The sequence below is a fragment of the Hemiscyllium ocellatum genome, chromosome 32 (genome assembly GCF_020745735.1).
Source record: "Hemiscyllium ocellatum isolate sHemOce1 chromosome 32, sHemOce1.pat.X.cur, whole genome shotgun sequence".
NCBI lineage: Eukaryota > Metazoa > Chordata > Chondrichthyes > Orectolobiformes > Hemiscylliidae > Hemiscyllium > Hemiscyllium ocellatum.
Genome location: NC_083432.1, coordinates 32277371 through 32298077, shown reverse-complemented (window position 1 = coordinate 32298077; position 20707 = coordinate 32277371). Strand labels below are relative to the sequence as shown.

The 20707-nt window shown below is 42.8% G+C and overlaps 2 protein-coding genes across 6 annotated transcripts in view; both read right to left on the bottom strand.

The window, feature by feature from the left end:
* Positions 1-20707, bottom strand: part of LOC132830927 (acyl-CoA-binding domain-containing protein 5-like) — a 173081-nt gene that overhangs the window by 42176 nt on the left and 110198 nt on the right. For 4 of the 5 annotated variants that reach the window (XR_009646449.1, XM_060848878.1, XM_060848882.1 and 1 more), the window contains one exon: positions 14364-14722. The exons of the other annotated variant lie outside the window; for it this stretch is intronic. The gene's annotated coding sequence lies outside the window, so the exon portion shown is untranslated. Of the gene's footprint in view, positions 1-14363; positions 14723-20707 lie in introns of those variants that run through there. 5 annotated transcript variants of the gene reach the window in all.
* On the bottom strand, positions 10126-11454 carry LOC132830806 (protein HEXIM1-like). The gene has a single exon (XM_060848667.1). The coding sequence runs from the start codon at positions 11247-11249 to the stop codon at positions 10401-10403; it is 849 nt and encodes a 282-aa protein (XP_060704650.1). The 5' UTR covers positions 11250-11454; the 3' UTR covers positions 10126-10400.

The following is a 20707-nucleotide window of genomic DNA, read 5'->3' as shown; positions in this document are numbered from 1 at the left end:
AGGTTTTGAACAAAATCATGGGAATTTTAAAGTTGAGGCATTGATGGAGATGGAGCCAATATCTTCTGGCCCACGGCAGGTCTTGTATAAATTTGTATAGTACACTTTGTGATATTCAATAACTGGAAAAGCAAATATTTAATTTTCTTTGGCTGGACTAAATTGACTCTTAAATCTGGAGGATAATGGTACAGGTTAATGCATGAACTATCCCTCAACATCAATAATGGAAAATTTAAACTTCCTCATGCAGCAACATACTTTATGTTCAGCATGTCTGAAATTTCAAATTGTAGCAAAAATCTTTTTAATTAGCATCTATTGTGTGCTCATTTTGAGAACCAACTTGTGTTTTCTCAACTATTTCAATATGATCATTTGTAAATGTAAAAGGTTTCTCCTTTAATGAATGATGGAAAAACTCTCACTAAGTACTCAAAAAATCCCTGCCTTGGATATTCACTAGTTAGCACCTAACAGTAGTAATTTTGTCCTTGTAAATAAAAACAAGAGAGTTCTGGATGGGTTGGTAGAACACAATTATAATTTTATACTTTAACAACTAATTGAGGCAATTTTATTTTGTTTCAACCAGTTGAAATTGCTTACTTATCAAGTGTAGGCATCTAAGTGGCCCTCACCTCACCCAATACCTCACCCAACTGATCATCTTCATGCCAAGCTAATGTCTTAATATTTCTTTAGCAATGGCATCACAGTAGGGCTTTATCCCCTCTCATCTAACATTAACACATCTATATTTCATCTCAGCGGTACTGGAGAGGGCTCATGAGGATGAACTCATGATTGTTTTGTTAAACTGTCCTGCCACTTTCAGAAAATCATGGACAAATACCCCATAGCTCTCAGTTGGAGGTCTACAGTTCTCCTTAGCAATCCTGTGCCTCGGAGAAAACAATCTGAAAGAATATGAGATTCTGGGGTTTGAAAACAGAGCACAAAAGCCCGGAAATTGTATTAAACATAAATAAAACATAAGTTTTAGCTGTAATATTGTATCTCAGCTGGAATGCTGTGTCTAATTCCAGGCACCACACTTTTCAAAGGCTGAGAAGACTTTGAAGAGGGTACAAAATGATCTACCAGACCCAAAATATTTCCAGTCAGGTCTGTATCTCAGTCATGTCTTGACTATGATATACTTTGTTAAATGCAGGATTATTCTTTCAACAGACTTAAAAATAATTGAAACACCTCATTTAAGAACAAAAAGGTCACACAAAGCTGTCCATGTATAAAAACAAACCTAAAAGTATAAATACAAATTTTGTTAAGAATCTGGCCTTGCTACTTGTTTATAGTCATACAATATGAAAGTCTAATTGGAAACTGTTTCTTCAGAGTTGAAAGGACAGGTTTGCATCTGATGAGCTCAATATGATTTGAGGTATTAACTATTTCTTTGAAATCTGCCTGTTATAATTTCAGCATCTATCATCAAAGAAAGCAACTTCCAGTCTTGTTCCATGATAAAATGCCTGCTTCGGATTCAGATTTTGTTGCAACATTATTTTGTTGCTATTTCCTTGAGTCTAATTTTGTGTAGTGACATATCCATCAGTGTTAGTGTGTGTAGAAAGCTTGGAAGGCACAGAGTGATCTATAGAATCAACATTGATGTATTTTTTTAGTTCTCCTGCCAACCCTTCTAAAAATAATTCTTTAATATCTTGGTGAATCTTCATTTTTAATAAGATAGCTTTTGAATGGTAAGTTTTGTCAAAATACTTTTGCCACATTTAACCAATTCCATTGACTCCTCCATCACTCCTATGCCATCCCTTCCAGGCCATCCCCTTGCTCCAATGCCATTCTAAAGTCATCCTTGCCAGCTCCTATCTTTCCATCAACCCGATCCCATATCTCAACCTCTCCAGCTAAGGTAACTTCATTGTTACAACTCTCTTACCTTCTACTGTTTGCCTTCATCACCAACATGCCTGACTTACTGCTGCCACCAAAGGTACCCACACACATTCCATGTCTCTGCATACCCATCATGCCTCTGCCTGCAACAGGCACCCCCACTAAATAAAGACAACAGATGTGTCCTTAAACTGAACAATCAACACATTCCAAAAGGAAGCAAGTATTATTATAACAGATGATTCCAGGGTGGAGTGATTTCGGTTCAGTGGAGAGATGGGACAAGCTGGAGTCATTTGGCTTTGGTTTGACTACATCTGGAACACTGTTTACAATTTTGGTTTTCATATTTAAGGAAGAATATACTTACAGAGAAGGCAATACAGTCAAAGTTCATTAAAATGTGCTCTCTGGGAGGAAGGGATTCTCCTACGATAAGAGGCTGAGTTAATTGTGCCTTCATTCTCTGGAATTTAGAGGAATGAGAGATTATCTCATTAAAACATACAAGATTCTGAAAGGGATAGATAGGGTACAGTGAAAGATTGTTTCTAGATCAGGGAATTTAAAAGTGACACAGTCTCAGAGAAATGGGCTGATCATTTAGGACTACCTTGAAGAAATACTACTTCAAAGGATTGTAAGTTTTAGAATGATAAACCCCAGATACAAACATACAAATTAGGAGCAAAGGTCAGTCAGGTCCTTGAACACTGTCACTAATCACAAAATCCCTAGAGTTTGGAAGCAGGCCATTGAGTCCACACCAATCTTCCGAAGAGCATTCCACTCAAAACTCTACCTTATTCCCAGAACACTGAATATCCCATGGCTAATCCACCTAGACTGCACGTCCCTGGAAATTATGTGCAATTTAGCATGGCTAATCCACCCAATCTGCATATCTTTGGACTATTCAGTAACATTATGGCTGATCTGATTAGTCAGTATTCCCATCCACTCCCAACATCCTTTCACCCTCTTGCTTATCAAGAATCTATTTATAGCTTAAAAATATTTGAATACTCTGCTCCTACTGCATTTTGAGAAAGATAGTTTCAAATATGCACAACCCTCTACGGGTATAAAAAATTCTCATTGTCATCTTAAGCAGGTGATCCTTTAATTTTAAACATTGCCACTTGGTTCTAGATTCTTCAAAAGAGAAAACATCCTTTCAATGTGCACAGTCAAAATCTTTCAGGATCTTACATATTTCAATAAAGTCACCTCTTGTTCTTCTAAAGTTTAGTTGGTCCAAGCCTTGCCTTTCAAATCTTGCCTCATTTGACAACTCACCCATTCTAGGTATTGGTTGAGTAAACCTTCTTTGTACTGCTTAACTGGAGAGAGTTCAGAAAACGATTCTTCAGGAGGTTGCTGGGATTGGAAGGTTTGAGATCTGGCTCAGTGGTTAGCACTGCTACCTCACAACACCAGGGATCTGGGTTTGATTCCAGCCTCGGGCAACTGTCTGTGTGGAGTTTGCATTCTCCCCGTGACTGTGTGGGTTTCCTCCCGTAATCCAAATACTAAATTGCCCATAGTGTGTTTAGTGATGCCTAGGTTAGGTGCATTAGTCAGGGGTAAATGTAGGGGAATGGGTCTGAGAGGGTTACTCTTCGGAGGGTTGGTGTGGCCTGTTTCCACACTGTAGGGATTCTATGATCTGGAAAGGCTGGAACTTTCTTTCAATAGAGTGTAGGAGATTGAGGAGTGACTTTATTGAGATTTATAAAATCATGGGGAACTAGACCAAGATTGGGAGCCAATGACGTATTGTTTATGTTTGGATGGTTCGGAAGTCAATAGTCTCCAGTTGATATTGTGGAGAAGTACAATCCCAAGTCTCAGGAGGGGAGCTTCCTGCCTGTGAGTAGTTGTCTTTACATGTGACCCTTGTCCATTCCACAACTACTATGAAGTACTTTTCCCTTGTATTATGAGGATTTGATTTACACCAACAGTAAGTTTGTAGGGCAGGCTACAGAGAACAAAAAACTACCTGATTCCCCATTGCTGATATGAGCTCACTAGAAACTTTACAAAGTAATCATTGTGTAATACTTTTTAAATAACTCATTCTGCACCATTATGACTGACTCTTAACTCCTTTCTGAATGGCCAAGTTAAGTAACTCAGTATGAAACTATTCAAGACTGCTCACCTTTAGCATGCTTTCCTTTATGGACATTTTGTTTATAGGAGTTGGGACATCATGTTGGAGTGTACAGGACTTTGGTGAGGCCTATTCATAAGTATGGTGTTGAGTTCTGATCACCCCGGTTATATTATTAAGCTGGAGAAGGTTTAGAAGAGATTTAACAAGCATGTTGCCAGGAATGGAGGGTTTGGTTACAAGGAAAGCCGAGATAGAGTCATAGAGTCATAGAGATGTACAGCATGGAAACAGACCCTTCGGCCCAACCCAATCTATTCCCACCTGCCAGCACTTGGCCCATATCCCTCCAAACCCTTCCTATTCATATACCCATCCAAATGCCTCCAAAATGTTGCAATTGTATCAGCCTCCACCACTTCCTCTGGCAGCTCATTCCATACACGTACCACCCTCTGCGTGAAAACGTTGCCTCTTAGGTCTCTTTTATATCTTTCCCCTCTCACCCTAAACATATGCTCTCTAGTTCTGGACTCCCCGACCCCAGGGAAAAGACTTTATCTATTTACCCTATCCATGCACCTCATTATTTTGTAAACCTCTATAAGGTCACCCCTCAGCCTTTGACGCTTAAGTGAAAACAGCCCCAACCTGTTCAGCCTCTCCCTATAGCTCAAATCATCCAACCCTGGCAACATCCTTGTCAATCTTTTCTGAACCCTTTCAACTTTCACAACATCTTTCCAATAGGAAGGAGACCAGAATTGCATGCAATATTCCAACCAATGGCCTAACCAATGTCCTGTACAGCTGTAACATGACCTCTCAACTCATGTACTCAATACTCTGACCAATAAAGGAAAGCATACCAAACACCACCTTCACTCTCCTATCTACCTGCGACTCCACTTTCAAGGAGCTATGATCCTGCACTCCAGGGTCTCTTTGCTCAGCAACACGCCCGAGCACCCTACCATTACGTTTATCAGTCCTGCTAGGATTTGCTTTCCCAAAATGCAGCACTTCGCATTTATCTGAATTAAATTCCATCTGCCACGTCTCAGCCCATTGGCCCATCTGGTCCCGATCCTATTGTAATCTGAGGTATGCCTCTGCGCTGTCCAGTACACCTCCAATTTTGGTGTCATCTGCAAACTTACTAATTGTAAGTTTTATGCTCACATCCAAACCATTTACATAAATGACAAAAAGTAGAGGACCCAGCACCGATCCTTGTGGCACTCCACTGGTCACAGGCCACCAGACTGAAAAACATCCCTTCACCACCACCCTCTGGTCTTCTACCTTTGAGCCAGTTCTGTATCCAAATGGCTAGTTCTCCCTATATTCCATGAGATCTAACCTTGCTAATCTGTCTCCCATGGGGAACCTTGTCGAACGCCTTAATGAAGTCCATATAGATCACATCTACTGCTCTGCCCTCATCACTCCTCTTTGTTACTTCCTCAAAAGACTTAATCAAAATTGTGAGACATGATTTCCCACACACAAAGCCATGTTGACTATCCCTAATCAGTCCCTGCCTTTCCAAATACATGCTGAAAATGTGTTGCGCAGCAGGTCAGGCAGCATCCAAGGAGCAGGAGAATCGACGTTTCAGGCATGAGCCCTTCTTCAGGAATGAGGAAAGTGTGCCAGGCAGGCTAAGATAAAAGGTAGGGAGGAGAGCCTTGGGGGAGGGTGTTGGAAATGCAATAGGTGGAAGGAGGTTAAGGTAAAGGTAATAGGTTGGAGTGGAGGTGGGGGCGGAGAGCTGAAAATGTGTTGCTGGTCAAAGCACAGCAGGTCAGGCAGCATCCAAGGAACAGGAAATTCGACGTTTCGGGCCAGAGCCCTTCATCAGGAATGAGGAGAGTGTGCCAGGCAGGCTAAGATAAAAGGTAGGGAGGAGGGACTTGAGGAGGGGCGATGGAGATGTGATAGGTGGAAGGAGGTCAAGGTAAGGGTGATAGGCTGGAGTGGGGTGGGGGCGGAGAGGTCAGGAAGAAGATTGCAGGTTAGGAGGGCGGTGCTGAGATCGAGGGAACCGACTGAGACAAGGTGGGGGGAGGGGAAATGAGGAAACTGGAGAAATCTGAGTTCATCCCTTGTGGTTGGAGGGTTCCCAGGCGGAAGATGAGGTGCTCTTCCTCCAACCGTCGTGTTGTTATGTTCTACTGATAGAGGAGTCCAAGGACCTGCATGTCCTCGGTGGAGTGGGAGGGAGAGTTAAAGTGTTGAGCCACGGGGTGGGTTGGGTTGGTTGGTCCGGGCGTCCCAGAGGTGTTCCCTGAAGCGTTCTGCAAGTAGGCGGCCCGTCTCCCCACTATAGAGGAGTCCACATCAGGTGCAGCGGATGCAATAGATGATGTGTGTGGAGGTGCAGGTGAATTTGTGGCGGATATGGAAGGATCCCTTGGGGCCTTGGAGAGAAGTAAGGGAGGAGGTGTGAGCGCAAGTTTTACATTTCCTGCTGTTGCAGGGGAAGGTGCCAGGAGTGGAGTTTGGGTTGGTGGGGGGGTGTAGACCTGACGAGGGAGTCACGAAGGGAGTGGTCTTTGCGGTGAGGTCAGGAAGAAGATTGCAGGTTAGGAAGGTGTGCTGAGTTTGAGGGTTGGGACTGAGACAAGGTGGGGGAAAGGAAAATGAGGAAACTGGAGAAATCTGAGTTCATCACTCCGGCCTATCACTCTCATCATAACCTCCTTCCACCTATCGCATTTCCAACGCCCCTCCCCCATGTCCCTCCACCCTACCTTTTATCTTAGCCTGCTTGGCACACTCTCCTCATTCCTGAAGAAGGGCTCATGCCCAAAACGTCGATTCTCCTGCTCCTTGGATGCTGCCTGACCTGCTGCGCTTTTCCAGCAACACATTTTCAGCTCTGATCTCCAGCATCTGCAGTCCTCACTTTCTCCTTTCCAAATACATGTACCTCCTGTCCCTCAGAATTCCCTCCAACAACTTGCCCACCACCAAAGTCAGGCTCACCGGTCTATAGTTCCCTAATTTGTCTTTACTGCTCTTCTTAAACAGTGGCACATTTGCCAACCTCCAGTCTTCCAGCACTTCACCTATGACTATCAAGGATACAAATATCTCAGCAAGAGGCCCAGCAATCACTTCTCTCGCTTCTCACAGAGTACTCGGGTACACCTGATCAGGTCCTGGGGATTTATCCACATTTACCCGTTTCAAGACATCCAGCACTTCGTCCTCTGTAATCTGGACATTTTGCAGACTGGAACGTTTTTCACTAGAGCATAAGAGGTAAGGGGTGACCTTATAGAGATTTTTAAAATCATGAGGGGTATAGTTAAGGTGAATAGAAGGTTTTTTTTCCCCTGTAGTGGGCAGTTCAAAACTAGGGGATATATTTTTAAGGTGAGAGGAGACAGGTTCATAACAGACATGAGGGGTATTTTTTGAAAAGAGTGGTTAGTGTATGGAACAAACTTTCAGAGGAAGTTATGGATGCAAGTACAGTTACAACACTTAAAAGGCTTTTGGATAAGTACACAACTAAGAAATGTTTGGAAGGATATGGGCCAAGTGCAGGTAGATGGAACGACTTTATTTTGGGTTTATGGTCAACATGGACTAGTTGGACCGAAGGTCTGTTTCTGTGCTGTATGACTCAATGAGGGGCATAGATAATGTGAATGACAAAGGTCTTTTCCCTAGGGTGGGGGAGTTCAAAACTAGGGGGCATATTTTTAAGAGAAAAATTTAAAAAGGACATGAGTAGCAACATTTTTACAGTCGTGTGTGGAGTGAACTGCCAGAGAGGGTGGTGCAAGCATGTACAGTTACAACATTTGAAAGACATTTGGTAAGTTCATGAATAGGAAATGTTTGGAGAAATATGAGCCAAGTGCAGGCAGGACTAGTTTAGTTTGGGAATATGGCTGACATGGACTGTTTGGATTGAAGGGTCTATTTCTATGTTGTATGTCTGTATGCTTCTAAAGCATTTACAACAGACTTTTAAGTGCGATGACTAATATAGTACATGGTACTTCATGTGTGGTTTCACCAATGCTCTGTACTGAATAGCTAAATCACAACTTCATTATTTTTGTATTCAATTCCCTCACAATTAATAGGTTGTAAACTTTCCCAATTACTCACGGTACTTGTATACTAACACCAAGACACTAAGATCCTTATACACCTCAAAGTTCTCCAATATCTTACCTTTTAGATAACAAGATGTTTATCCTTCCTGCCAAATGGACTATTTTACATTTTTCCACATTATGTCAATTTGCGTACTCGCTTAACCTATATCCCTTTGTAGCTTCCTATGTCCATTTATATCATTGCGTTATCAGCTATTTTTAATTCCTGCACTGTGGTTATTATGGCGAACAAGAGGAAAATAGAGCTGTAGCCCAAGATTAGATACTACAGTACTGAATGACAAAACAGACTCAATGTACCATCTGGTTTACTCCTGCTTCAATTCCTTTGGTTTTGAACTGAGAAGGTTGTGTATGTACAATCATGAAATGTTTTGATAGAGTAAATGAGAAAGATAAGACTGAAGATGTCGATTTAAGGACCATTAGCAAAGAAACTACATGCCAAATGAGGGAAAGAAAAACTTTTCAATGCAACAAATGGTTAAGATTTAGAATACACTGATGATGGGGTAGTGAATATAGATTAAATTGTGACCTTCGTAGGAAAATTGGAGTACTTGGAACTGGCAGGATATCAAGAATAGTGTATGGGCCTAACTGAATTATGCTGAAAAAGCCGGCACAAACCTGATGGCTGAATGGCATCCTGTTATTCTGCATTGTTCTCTGGAGATGAGAATCAGATCCATGAACATCTTTTTGAATGGCTCAGTATCAATTCTTTGTTTACTACTGAACCAACGTCGAAACTTTCTTTTCCAGCTTTAAATAAAGTCATCTGCCCAGTTTTCAAATATTCAACAAGATACACCTTCCAGAATAATACCAGTACAATTTTCTTAATATTTATGCTGCATGTGAAAGACTTCGTGTCGTTATCGATTCTAAGAGAAATGCGCCCTCTTACGATTACTATGCGGAATATCACCTAGCAAGATTTAAAATTGATCAAAATGCTAAATGAACATAGAATCACATCATCTTCAATCGTTTAAAGACTAAATCAATATGAAAATCAAATCTTTCCTATGGCGTTACATCGAAAGAGCTTAAAATGAGTTATTGCAACCTTTCTCTTGCGTATTGTCAAAGATGTAAATCTATCTTGGAAATCAACAATTTATGCAGAACATTCAAATACTTCCACTGTCAGAGTAATGGAATTTAGAAACCTTATTCTTTTCTCAAACCACAATTGTCGATCTTCAACAAACTGCTTTTCGCTGTAAAATTGCAATTGGATGCAGGCTGCAATAAATGGCGCGGTTTATTAAACAGGCATCGCAAGGGGTCGTTTCACCCTTTAGTCCCAGTAAGATTACCCAGCCAGCGCCACATCAGTTTGGATGTGTTGATCTGAAACCACTGAGTTAAAGAACATCGCCCCAACTCCCCTTTTCCTTTCATTCACGGCTTTCTTTCTCCAGGTTAGGTGGAGAAACTTATTTATGCTTCGATCAGGCCAAACGTGTCGGTTTTCACACTTATCTGTAAAAGGCACTTTCCGTGAGTTGCAGTGACCTGTCCATTGCTAACAGGTTGTTACAAAAATTAAAGACGTTGGTGTCAACTCTAACCAACTCCGACATATGTTTGCTCCCGGTTGATATGCTGTAATTCTAGCACCCAAGGGATGCAATTTTTATAATGGCACATAACTCACCGTGCACATTAAGAATTGTGTAACGCTGCAAATTGCACAAGTCTGATCATTTTTCGAGTAATCCTTGGACTTTCAAATAAACTGAAGCCCTGTACTTCAAATACTTTCAGACCAAAAATACCATATCGGCAACATTCACGACTAGGGCAGCCTCTGAGCACACAGAGATCATGATAATGGAAATAAATATCCCTGTAGAAAACCAAATTCCCACAGATTGACCCAACACTGGGCAATGGACGTTTGTGAAAGATTCCTTTAGTTACTAAAAAGGCAGCTAAGCTTTGAACACAAATATCACACCTATATCGTTATAACTTCACTAAGTTTATATTTATTCTCAGACTATTACTTTTTTAGATGTCATTTTTGAAGATATACTCGTCACAACGCATGGAAAAGTTGGTCAGTATTGTATTAACCTTGACCTCAGGGGAGAAGTTGCACATCATAAAAAGTTCAACAGAAAATGTACACACAAATAGGAGGACAGTAGGGAGGGGAAAAAAGACGTTCTTCCAATGCATTTTTATAAAACGCTTACAATTAAAATATATACATTTTGTGGGAATTAATGTCCAGATTCTTATTTTCCGTTCTCTAAACACCTTCCTTTCTTGTACAGTTCGTTCTCTCTCTCCAGTCTCTGATTTTCAGCCTTTAGCTCCTCCACTTCGTGCTCCATCTCCCGCATCTGCCTCTCCTCCTCCTGCGCCGCCCGGCCGCTTGCCCTCACCGCCGCCTTGCCGCCGTCCAGGCGGCCCCTCAGCCGGTTGTTCTCGTCCTCCAGGCGGGACAGGCACTTCTCCAGCTCCAGGTACTCGCGGATCAGCTCCTGCTTGGTCATGTTCTGCAGGCTCTCGGCGTGGTACTTCTCGTAGGTCTCGGAGAAGTCCCTCTGCAGGAACTCGCCGCCGCCGTCGCCCCCCATGCCGTCGCTGCCGCTGTCCTGCTGCTCCTCCTCGTCCAGCAGCAGCAGCTCGTCCTCCTCGCTGGTCTCGTCAGACTTGACGGCCCGCCGGGGGGGGCCTCCAGCACCAGCACCCCCTCCTCCCCCCGGGTTCAGGTCGGGCTCCTCCTGGTTGTGCTCCTCCATCAGGAACTGGGTGGTGTTGTAAGGGGCCACCGTGAAGCCCTTGGCGAACATCTCGGCGCGGGTCTTGGCCGCCCGCACGCTCTCCCTCTCGTCCAGCTTCTTCTTCTCCTCCCACGACAGCTTGAAGTAGGGCTTCCAGCGCCGCTTCTTCTTGGACGGCCGGCGCCGGTGCCGCTTCTTGGGCAGCAGGGAGAAGCCCCGGGCCGGCACCGGGGGCGCCCCGGGCTCTCTCGGGCCGGCCTCCGGATCATCGGGCTGGACGGCGGCTGAGGGATGCTCCGTGATCGGGGAGCTGCCACCCGGACAGCCCGCGGACTGCAGCACCAACTGCTCCCCCATCGCGTTCAAACCATCGGAGACCCACCCCTCAGACAGACGCCCATCCGCTTCAGAAGTTTCCCTTCATGTTTCAAATACCGCTTTATTTTTGTTTTGTTTTGCTTGGCTTGGCTTGGCTTGGCTTTCCTACCCACTTCTTATTCCCGCTCCCCAACAAACACACAACTAACTCCACACACCGACCTCCAACTGCTGCTCTGACCAGCTCGACGCGTCTTTATATAGACGCTGGGGCGGTCGCGGGAGGTGATGTCCTCGTCAAGACGCATGCGCCTCCCGTGCACGGCCCTCTGGGGGTTGTAGTCTTTACAAACCTCGCGACCTCGCCTGGCGATCAGAACTTGCCATAAAATTTCGCCGCGCGCGCAGTTTTTTTTCACCTAGTCTCCGCGCGCAGCCTCACCACCCCCAAACCCGCCGATTGGTGGTCGCCCCTTTATTCAGATTCTTCCCTCCGCTGTTGCTAAGCGAAGCTCTGCTTCGACGACTGGTGCGATATGCTGCCAATCAAACACGCTCCCGCCCAATCAGGCGAGAGACATGCACTCTTTGTGGGCGGGTACCCACAGAATGTTTTGCTGACTGTGCCATTGTGTGTTTGCCGGGGGGGTGGGGGAGGTGAGGGGGGAGTGTAAAGACATGTTAGGTCATTGATCACTGTAAAAGGCTGTAGCGTTTTGAGATTTATATTCTCAGCTTTTTTTTTTCTCGTGAGTCAGATGTGGAAAGATATACCACAATTCGTCGAAACGTAATAAAGAAAAATCACCCACCAACAAAAAAGATCAGGGCCGAAATGGAAGAATGTAGTCCATGATTTTCAATCCCGCAAGCGTTTGACCCCCTCAATCCTGTGACCAAGGGCTAACTCTGGCGTCATCTGCCATCCTGTTCAATTAATGTCGATTTGAAATTGTCAGCAGCTCAGGGATGGGGTGGTGGTGGGAATGGGGAGGAAGAGGAAAGGGGCAACGAGGTGTGAAGCGGGTGGGGGGGGGGGAGTTGGGGTGGGGGAGGGGGAGAGGAGGGGAGGGGGAGAGGTGGGGTGGGGGTGGGGGAGTGGGGGTAGGGGACGGGGACGAGGGGGGGAGGGGAGGGGACGAGGGGGGGGAGGGGAGGGGACGAGGGGGGGAGGGGAGGGACGAGGGGGGGAGGGGAGGGACAATGGGGGAGGGAGGAGGGGAGGGAGGAGGGGAGGGGTGAGAAGGAGGGAATGAGGAGGTGGAGGGGATATGGGGGGAGGGAGAAAAAGGTAGGATTGGGGAAAGGAAGGGACAGTAGGGGAAGGAGGAACGGAAAGAGGTAAGCAGGGAGGAGGGGGAAGGGAGAAGCGAGACAGGGTGGGAAGTTGGAGAAGGGGTGTAGGAGGGAAAGAAAGGGGTGGAAAGGATGGAAGACAAGGGGAATTGAGAAGGGAAGGGCACAAAGGGTGGGAGGTGGGAAGAGAAGTGGCGGGTGGGTGGGGATGAAGGGTAGAGGGAGGGGTTACGGGAAGAGAGGGGGAAAGGGAGGAGGAGGGGATGTGGGAAAAGGGAGGAAGGGGGTGAGAGGAAGAGGGAGAGAGGAGGTGGGAAAGGGAGAAGTTGGTGAGGGGAAGAGGGATTGGGGGAAGGGAAGAGGGAAGGGAGTGAAAAAGAATGGGAGAGGAGAGTAGAGTGGAAGGGAAGGGAGGGGGAGGGGGTGGGGGTGGAAGGGAGGTGAGGGAGGGTGGGAATGAAGGGGGGCTGGTGGAAGAGAAGTGGGAGAGTGAGGGGAGAGGTGTAGAAGGGAGAAGGCAGGGGCAGAATGAGGGAAGGGGTGGAGGAGGGTTGGGGAGGAAGGGGAACAGATGGGAAGGGAGGTGGTTGGAATGGAGGGGGGCATGCTGTGGAGATAGCCTGCATGACCCACTCCCCCGTTACACTTGCAGGAGACATTTACCATTTTAACTTCCAAATCACATACCCTGCCACCATTTTAGAATAACTTTTCGAGTAACGCTTTTTTTCAGTCTTTGAAACACTAGAAACATGTGTTCTGTTCAAATCAGGACCATTCCTTAAAATCAAGAGGTTACAAGCTGGTTACAATTTGTTTTGAGTTGCTGTTCCTTTTTAAAGTAGCTGAAAAGGACAAGTTAAAAATTTTCTTTGAGTTTAACTCAGTTGTAATTTGATTCCCCACACTTTAAATATATTAAATTAACTCTGTAGTAATTAATTCTTAATATACAGAATAATGATGGTCGTGGGTGAAGAGCCAAGGTCTTTTGCTTAGTGTGTGGGAGTTCAAAACTAGAGGGCATAGCTTTAAGATATGAGGGGAAAGATTTAAAAAGGACCGGAGGGGTAACTTTTTCACGCAGCAGGTAGCATCTGTACGGAATGAGCTGCCAGAGGAAGTGGTGGAGATAGGTATGGATGGGTATATAGATAGGAAAGGATTAGACGGATATGGGGCCAAATGTTGGCAAAAGGGACTAGATCAGATTTAGATTTTGGTTGACGTGGGTGAGGTGGACCAAAGAGTCTGTTGCAGAGCTGTATGACTGTATAAGAATAGATTCATTGGCATCAAACAAAGTCAGAACCAATTCTTACCAGACTTTCAAAAAGAAAAGTCTCCCTGTAGTAGCATTGGTCATTCCTGAATATGGCTGGATGCAAAGTACAAAAAGGCCCTAACGCATAAAGAAGTGAATGTTCTGGTTCTGTTAGATTGTCAATTTAGCATCATATGTCTTATGGCTTCATTTCTTTCACTAAGACTTCCCAAACTAATTTCATGTAGTAACCTTTGCAGTTAGCAGATTAAAACTAGTTTTATCCCATCAAGTGGACTGAATTCAAACTTGTGATAAGTGGAAATTGTCAGTGATAACTCAGTATTCCATTCAATAAGGAGAGCTAGATTTTCTTAACATGCGTTAAACATAGTTCTGTCTCTCCAAATAAGAACAGAGTAATCGGGCACTTAATAAAAATATGAGCAATTACATCTTTATTTGTACTGTACTTTAAAATTCTATTTTGTTATTTACACATTGAAATAAATAATTTTTAAAAACAACTTATTTTGAAAGTGCTATAATTTATTTGAAACAACATTTTTCATTCATTTAACAACTCATAGTACTTAAAATGTAATTTTTATATTAGCATTTACAAAATAATTTATAAAACTGCCATTACCCAGTTTAGTATCTGTGTTAATGCAACTGAAACAGGCATGGAATTTCAATTGTTTTATGTTTGCACAGATTTGCTTCCTAATATATTTGGATTAATTGTCATAAAAAGCATTAACTTGAGCCCTAATTTTTGAGTTGATCTTGATCAATTTGGATCTCTTCATTATTGTCCTTCTGTAACACAAGAGCTATTTGAGCAATGTCTGTTGATTGTGTTTACTCTGGGATAATAATACATACAAATTGTGGCAGTCTTTAATTGTGCAGTGATGTCATTCCATGGCAGAAACATACCAATTACATTCTGAAAAAAAAATCCCAGAAAGATTAATCCTTAGCAGTGTAATACTTAAAGAAAGACCGACCTGCATTTATATAGTGCCTTTTAACACCAGACATCCCAAAGTGCCTTAATGCCAAATTACGCATTTTGTTGAAGTGTCAGCATTGCAGAAATGTAGGAGAGACAGTAACTAACTGCACACAGCAAACTCCTAGTAATGGCAGTGTAGCAATGATCTGACAACCTATCTTTTTGGAGGGGTAAAAATATAGGTCAATGCACTTGGGATCACTTCTTTGCTACTCTTGAAAATATTGCCATGGGTTGTTTTATATCGACCTGAAGGGACAGATAGGCCTTGGTTCAACAGCGCATCTGAAAGCTGGCATTTCTGCATTGCTGTACTAATACCAAGTGTTTTAGTTGACGGAACATTTAGGAAGATGACATTTCCAGAGCTTGTGTCCAGTTTTGAACCTAAACTTGGGTGGAATATCCAGTTACCAGAATTGCTGTTTCCTCAGGCAGCATCATTTATCATTAAAAAAAGTATGCACCACTTAAAGGCATTTCTTGGATGTAAACATCAGAAGTGGGAGGATCATGAAATTAAGAGTGGCACGCATACTTTCCAAGTTATCTGCTTTTAAGTTTACTACTTTCCAGAGAAATATGAAGAAAATGATATTCCAGTTTCTGTGTAAGTGTTCAGTCACATATGGGTCACTGTTTAAAAATAAGAAGTTTTCAATTAAGACAAAAAATGAAGCTAACCTTTTTCTCTCGGAGGCTTCAAAATCTTTGGAATGCCCTTTCTCAAAAGACAGTAGAAGTTGAATCTTTGAATATTTTTGAGGGAGAGATGATTAGAATATTGCTGAGTAAGTGTGATCAGGATGGGAACGGGATATGGTTTAGATATCACAATCAGATCTGCCATGATTAGGGGCAAAGCGCTAGTGTCCAACACCTGGTCCTAAACTCATATGTTGGTGTTTATATTGGTTAGGATCTCCGACCATAATTCTGTGTTTCTTCTCCCGGCTTACAGGCAAAAGCTCAAGCAGGAGACCCCCTCGCGGATACAGGTCTAGTGCTGGTCGGAGGAGGCAGAGGATCAACTCTGGTGCTATCTGGAATCGGCTGATCGGGCCATGATCAAACAGTCTGCAGGTACCTTGGATGAGTACGTCACCACTGTCACAGACTTATCAGCAAGTGTGTGGATTGACTGCATACCAAGGAAGTCAATCCGGGTGTTCCTCAACAGGAAACCCTAGATGAATCAGGACATACAGAACCTGCTAAAAACCAGGCAAGGAGAGCGACGGGACCAGACGGAGTACCAGGCTATGCACTCAGGGCATGTGCAGATCAACTGGCAGAGGTTTTCTCGGACATCTTCAATCTCTCCCTGCAGCAGGCCACTGTCCCTGCCTGTTTCAAAAGGGCCAACATCATCCCTGTGCCTAAGGAGGCTCATGCAGCATGTCTCAATGACTACTGCCCAGTGGGCCGAATATTGGTGGTCATGAAGTGATTTGAAAGGCTGGTCATGGCATTAATCAACTCCAGTCTCCCCCACTATTCTTGACCCATTCCAATTTGCCTATCGGACCAACAGATCCATGTCAGATGCCATATCACTTGCCCGTCACTCCTCCCTAGAACATCTTTACACCAAGAAGAGCTTCGTTAAGAATCCTACTCATTGACTACAGTTTAGCCCTTCAACACTATGAACCCCTCAAGACTGATTACTAAACTTAGTGATCTCAGACCAAGCCCCACTCTCTGCAACTGGATCCTGTTTCCTGACCCACAGGCCACAATCAATGAAGATTGGGGACAATATTTCATCCTCACTAACACTCAACACTGGAGCCCCCTAGGGGTGCGTACTCAGCCCCCTACTGTACTCAGTGTATACCCATGACTGTGTCACCAAATACCAGACTAATGCCATTTACAAATTCGGTGATGACACCACCATAGTTGGTCAAGTCTCAGATGGTGACGATGGGAGGTGGAAGACCTGGAAAAATGGTGCACTGAGAACAACCTAGCTCTCAATGCCAACAAAACCAGGGAACTCATTATTGACTTCTGACGGACTGTCACTCATGCCCCACTAGACATTAACAGCAGAGGTGGAATGAGTGGAGAGTGTCAAGCTCCTAGGAGTGGTCATCCACAACAAGCTTTCTTGGACTCTTCAGGTGGGCTCACTGGTTACAAATGCCCAACAACGTCTCTTCTTCTTCAGGTAGCTGAGGAAATTTAGCATGATGGCGAATACCCTTGCCAATTTTTATAGGTGTGCCATCGAGAGTATTCTGTCTGGATGTATCAATACCTGGTACGGCAACTGTACCATTTAAGATCGGAGACAGTTACAGAGAGTGATGAACTTGGCTCAGATAATCACAAAGACTAACCTCCCATCTATAGAATCCATCTACCAGGCCCGCTGTCAAGGAAAGGCTGCCAGCATTCTCAAAGATCCATCCCACCCTGGCAATCTTTTTCTACAACCTCTACCATCGGGAAAAGGTACAAAAGTCTGAACACATGCACCAGCTGGTTTCGAAACAGTTTCTACCCTACTGTTGTTAGAATACTGAATGGACTCACAAAGTCTTAACATTTGCCTGTACCTGTGTTTTTGCTTTTGCTGCTGTTTATCTATTATTTACTTATTTATGCTACCTAACTCTGTGGTCTGCCTGAATTGCTCACAAGACAAAGCTGTTCACTGTTCCTCAGTACACATCACAATAAATTCAATTCAATTCAAGTATTTTATTGATACCGGAGTGCTCCGAAATCCTGTGATCATGAAATGCCTCTATGCAATCCAAATCTCTCTTTCCCATGTTCTCCCACCAGGGTTGCAACACCTTCAACAATGGACCCATCCGTGGTCTAGTCCATGTTCCTCTCCATTCAATAAATCTCTCTCTTTGCCCTGGCCCAATCAGAAATGTCACTCTCCCTAGACAAACCTCCTTATTCTTAGATCTGAATCTTGTTTTCTTCATGAAAATATTTTTTAAAAAGACAATTAAGTCATTTATCATATTTAAACTAGTTATATTTCATTGCTGCTTGCCGTCTCGCTCTCTAACTCACTTTGTCTAATTGCAAAGTGACTGGTATTGTTTAGAAGTTATGCTACTTCTCAAATGATGCTCAAAAACAATGATTATTGATGTTCAGAAGGCCTTAAGAATACGACAATAACTATTCTTGATCATTGTTACACAATAAGCATATAAACATTCTACAATAATTTAGAAATTCACTGGAAACTTTGCACATAACTGTTTTAAGTTTGAGCAATTCATGGCTGACTAAACCTCACTGAATTCTGAGAAATCCCTCATCTTTTTTAATGACGTTTAGTAATTATGTCACCTTTAGTGATAATACATGTATATGTTATGGCCACCATTGCTATTGTCATTGAAGCTATTACAATGGAAATCCAAAGTGGGGAACCAGCTGGTGGGATTTGGCGGGGGGGGTGGGGTCATGAAGTTTGGGGAGATAAGTAGAGGTGAGAAGGTAATTTACTCTAAATGGATACTTATTATTAAGAATATTTATCACTAAGTTATTAACAATCTTAGCCCTATTAATTTGGGGAGTAACAGCATGTAAGGACCATATCGTTTTACTTTTCTATATTTTTGATTGTGGACTTAAATAGGGAAAATATAGTTTTTCAACAAAAAAATCAAAGATTGTTGAAAGATTTGCCACAATCTATAGAAAGTTTACATGGCACTTGTTTAAACAATTAAAAAGTGTCTGGTTATACATGAGCTGGAACCAAGGGGTGTGTACAGACATTCGGCTGCAACAATTGGCTGAGTGGTCTGGGAAATGGTGTCCTAATGTCAATGACAAAGATGTTTTGTCTGCCACAACAATGTGATTGGTCCCCAGGTGACTGAACAACTAGTGGATGTGAATGTTTGGGCAAGAAGCCATTGGACCTTTGAGGGGAAAGGAAATAGCTGTTCTTTCCCTGAAGTAAAAACAAGATGTTCAAACGTACCAGATTCAATGTAGTTAGAGTCCTGGATGTTCAAAGATTGTCAGAAGCATGAGAACATTTGTTGAAGAACAAGTTCTGAAATCTATTTTTGATACTTTATCTGTTCATGCAATGTATTTAATGGTTAGCAGAATTTAACTAGTGGGTCATATCACACCCAGATATTGCTCATAAATATTTTTGCTGCAATATGTTGGGTGGAACCTATCCTTTTGGAAGAATAGGTTTGCGGGGGGGAATAAATGAAATTGGTCTAAGTTTTCTGGCAACAAGGCTGGAAAACAAGAAAAAAGCATGAAAATACACATAATCAATTCGAGAAAAGAAAACTGACATATAGACATACTGACAGTGACCGAATCAATAGATATTACAAACCTTTAGCTATGTGAGGAAAACTGGGATTGGAAAGTTTGGATGGCTTTGGCTAAGGCAGCTTTAGTGGGCTGAAAGGCCTAGTTTTGTCACTATTAAATGTGACACCCTAATACCCTTCAGTTTGGTGAAGTGATTGTGTAAACTTCATACCACATTCTTGCATTTTTTGGAGTGAATCTCCTTGATTTCTTACACTTGATAACTTTGTGAAGATGATACTGGTTAGTAATTTTTAAAACTGAATTGAAATAGCTGTTGTTGAGATGCACATTCACCATGTCACAAAGTACAATATTCCATGAGCACAGTTTATTTTTTGCAACTAAACAATATCTGAAAGCAGAAAACATATTTTGTCACTAGGAACTAATGTTATCATACACAATATTTCAAAATCACTTCAACTAACTTACTTAAGTATTCTACAGGCAGATCACTAGGCTATGAAATACTTCTTGAGTTAGACATTTTTCAAGAACTTCCTCCTTGCCCCTTATCCCCTCCCCCCCGCCAAATGTTACAAGTAAAACCATTTTATTAGAAGTGGAGACAAACTGGGTTACACCCAAGTCCCAAATCATTTTCTTGAATTCACTGGTGTAAATAATCATTTGAATAGTTGGAAACTGCAGATTTTTTTTTGAGGTGCCATTTTCCACCACTGGGCAAGAATTCACAGGGCTGGGTCATTTTACATTTTCACTTATGTACATCTCTACACCAATATGTTCTCACACTTTTCAATCCAGTCACCTCAAGGAACGGAGAAAAATGGTACCACAAGGACAGAGAGCATAATCCTGCCATATTTTCAGCACAGCACCAATTTCTTACCTCTCTTCTACATGCACAACTACAGAATATCATTCCATATTCTGTGCTACATTCCTTCACTGGCGAACAATGATGTTTTAAAAACTCCACAAATGCAATCAACTTTAATGCTGGATCATTAGATCCAAATGCCTTCAGCTGCTGGTGCAAGACACTTTAAAGGGAAGCATTCCCTTCCGTTCTCAATAACTAAATGCATGAAATTCCAATTTCTGAAAAATTCAATATTTTCTTCCAGCTGCAGAGCTGTTGCAATGAAATGGTTGCGAGAATGAAGTCAACATTTCCATGTTAGAGGCAGGCCCAATACTTTTTTTTATTAACTTGGGAGAATTCTTTCTATAGCAGTCAGCTTGACAGAAAAGGATACCTAAATGGGAAACTATTTTAGATATATAGCATCTCAGCATTTTGAATCTCCTCCCATTTATTATAAGGCAAAATTCTTGATGCAAACCTGTCATTAAGCTACAAAGATAAAATTTCATGCAATTTTACTTGTGTGTTTAGCACAATAACGGCTGGCAAATTTCACCTGAAGACTGCAGCCCATTGCTGAAGTTTAATCATATCTACCGATAATACATTTGGTTCAAAATGTTTTGTTGCTATGGTAAAATACCATGTTTGTCATGATTACACACTGAAGTAGACAATGACGTAATGGTGCTATCATCCTATTCAGTGTCTGGAATGAGAATTTTTAAATCATAGTTTTAATAAAATTCTAA

Bases quoted from the DNA above. Each gene is read 5' to 3' on its own strand.
- LOC132830806 (XM_060848667.1), bottom strand. From the start codon at position 11,249: ATGGGGGAGCAGTTGGTGCTGCAGTCCGCGGGCTGTCCGGGTGGCAGC.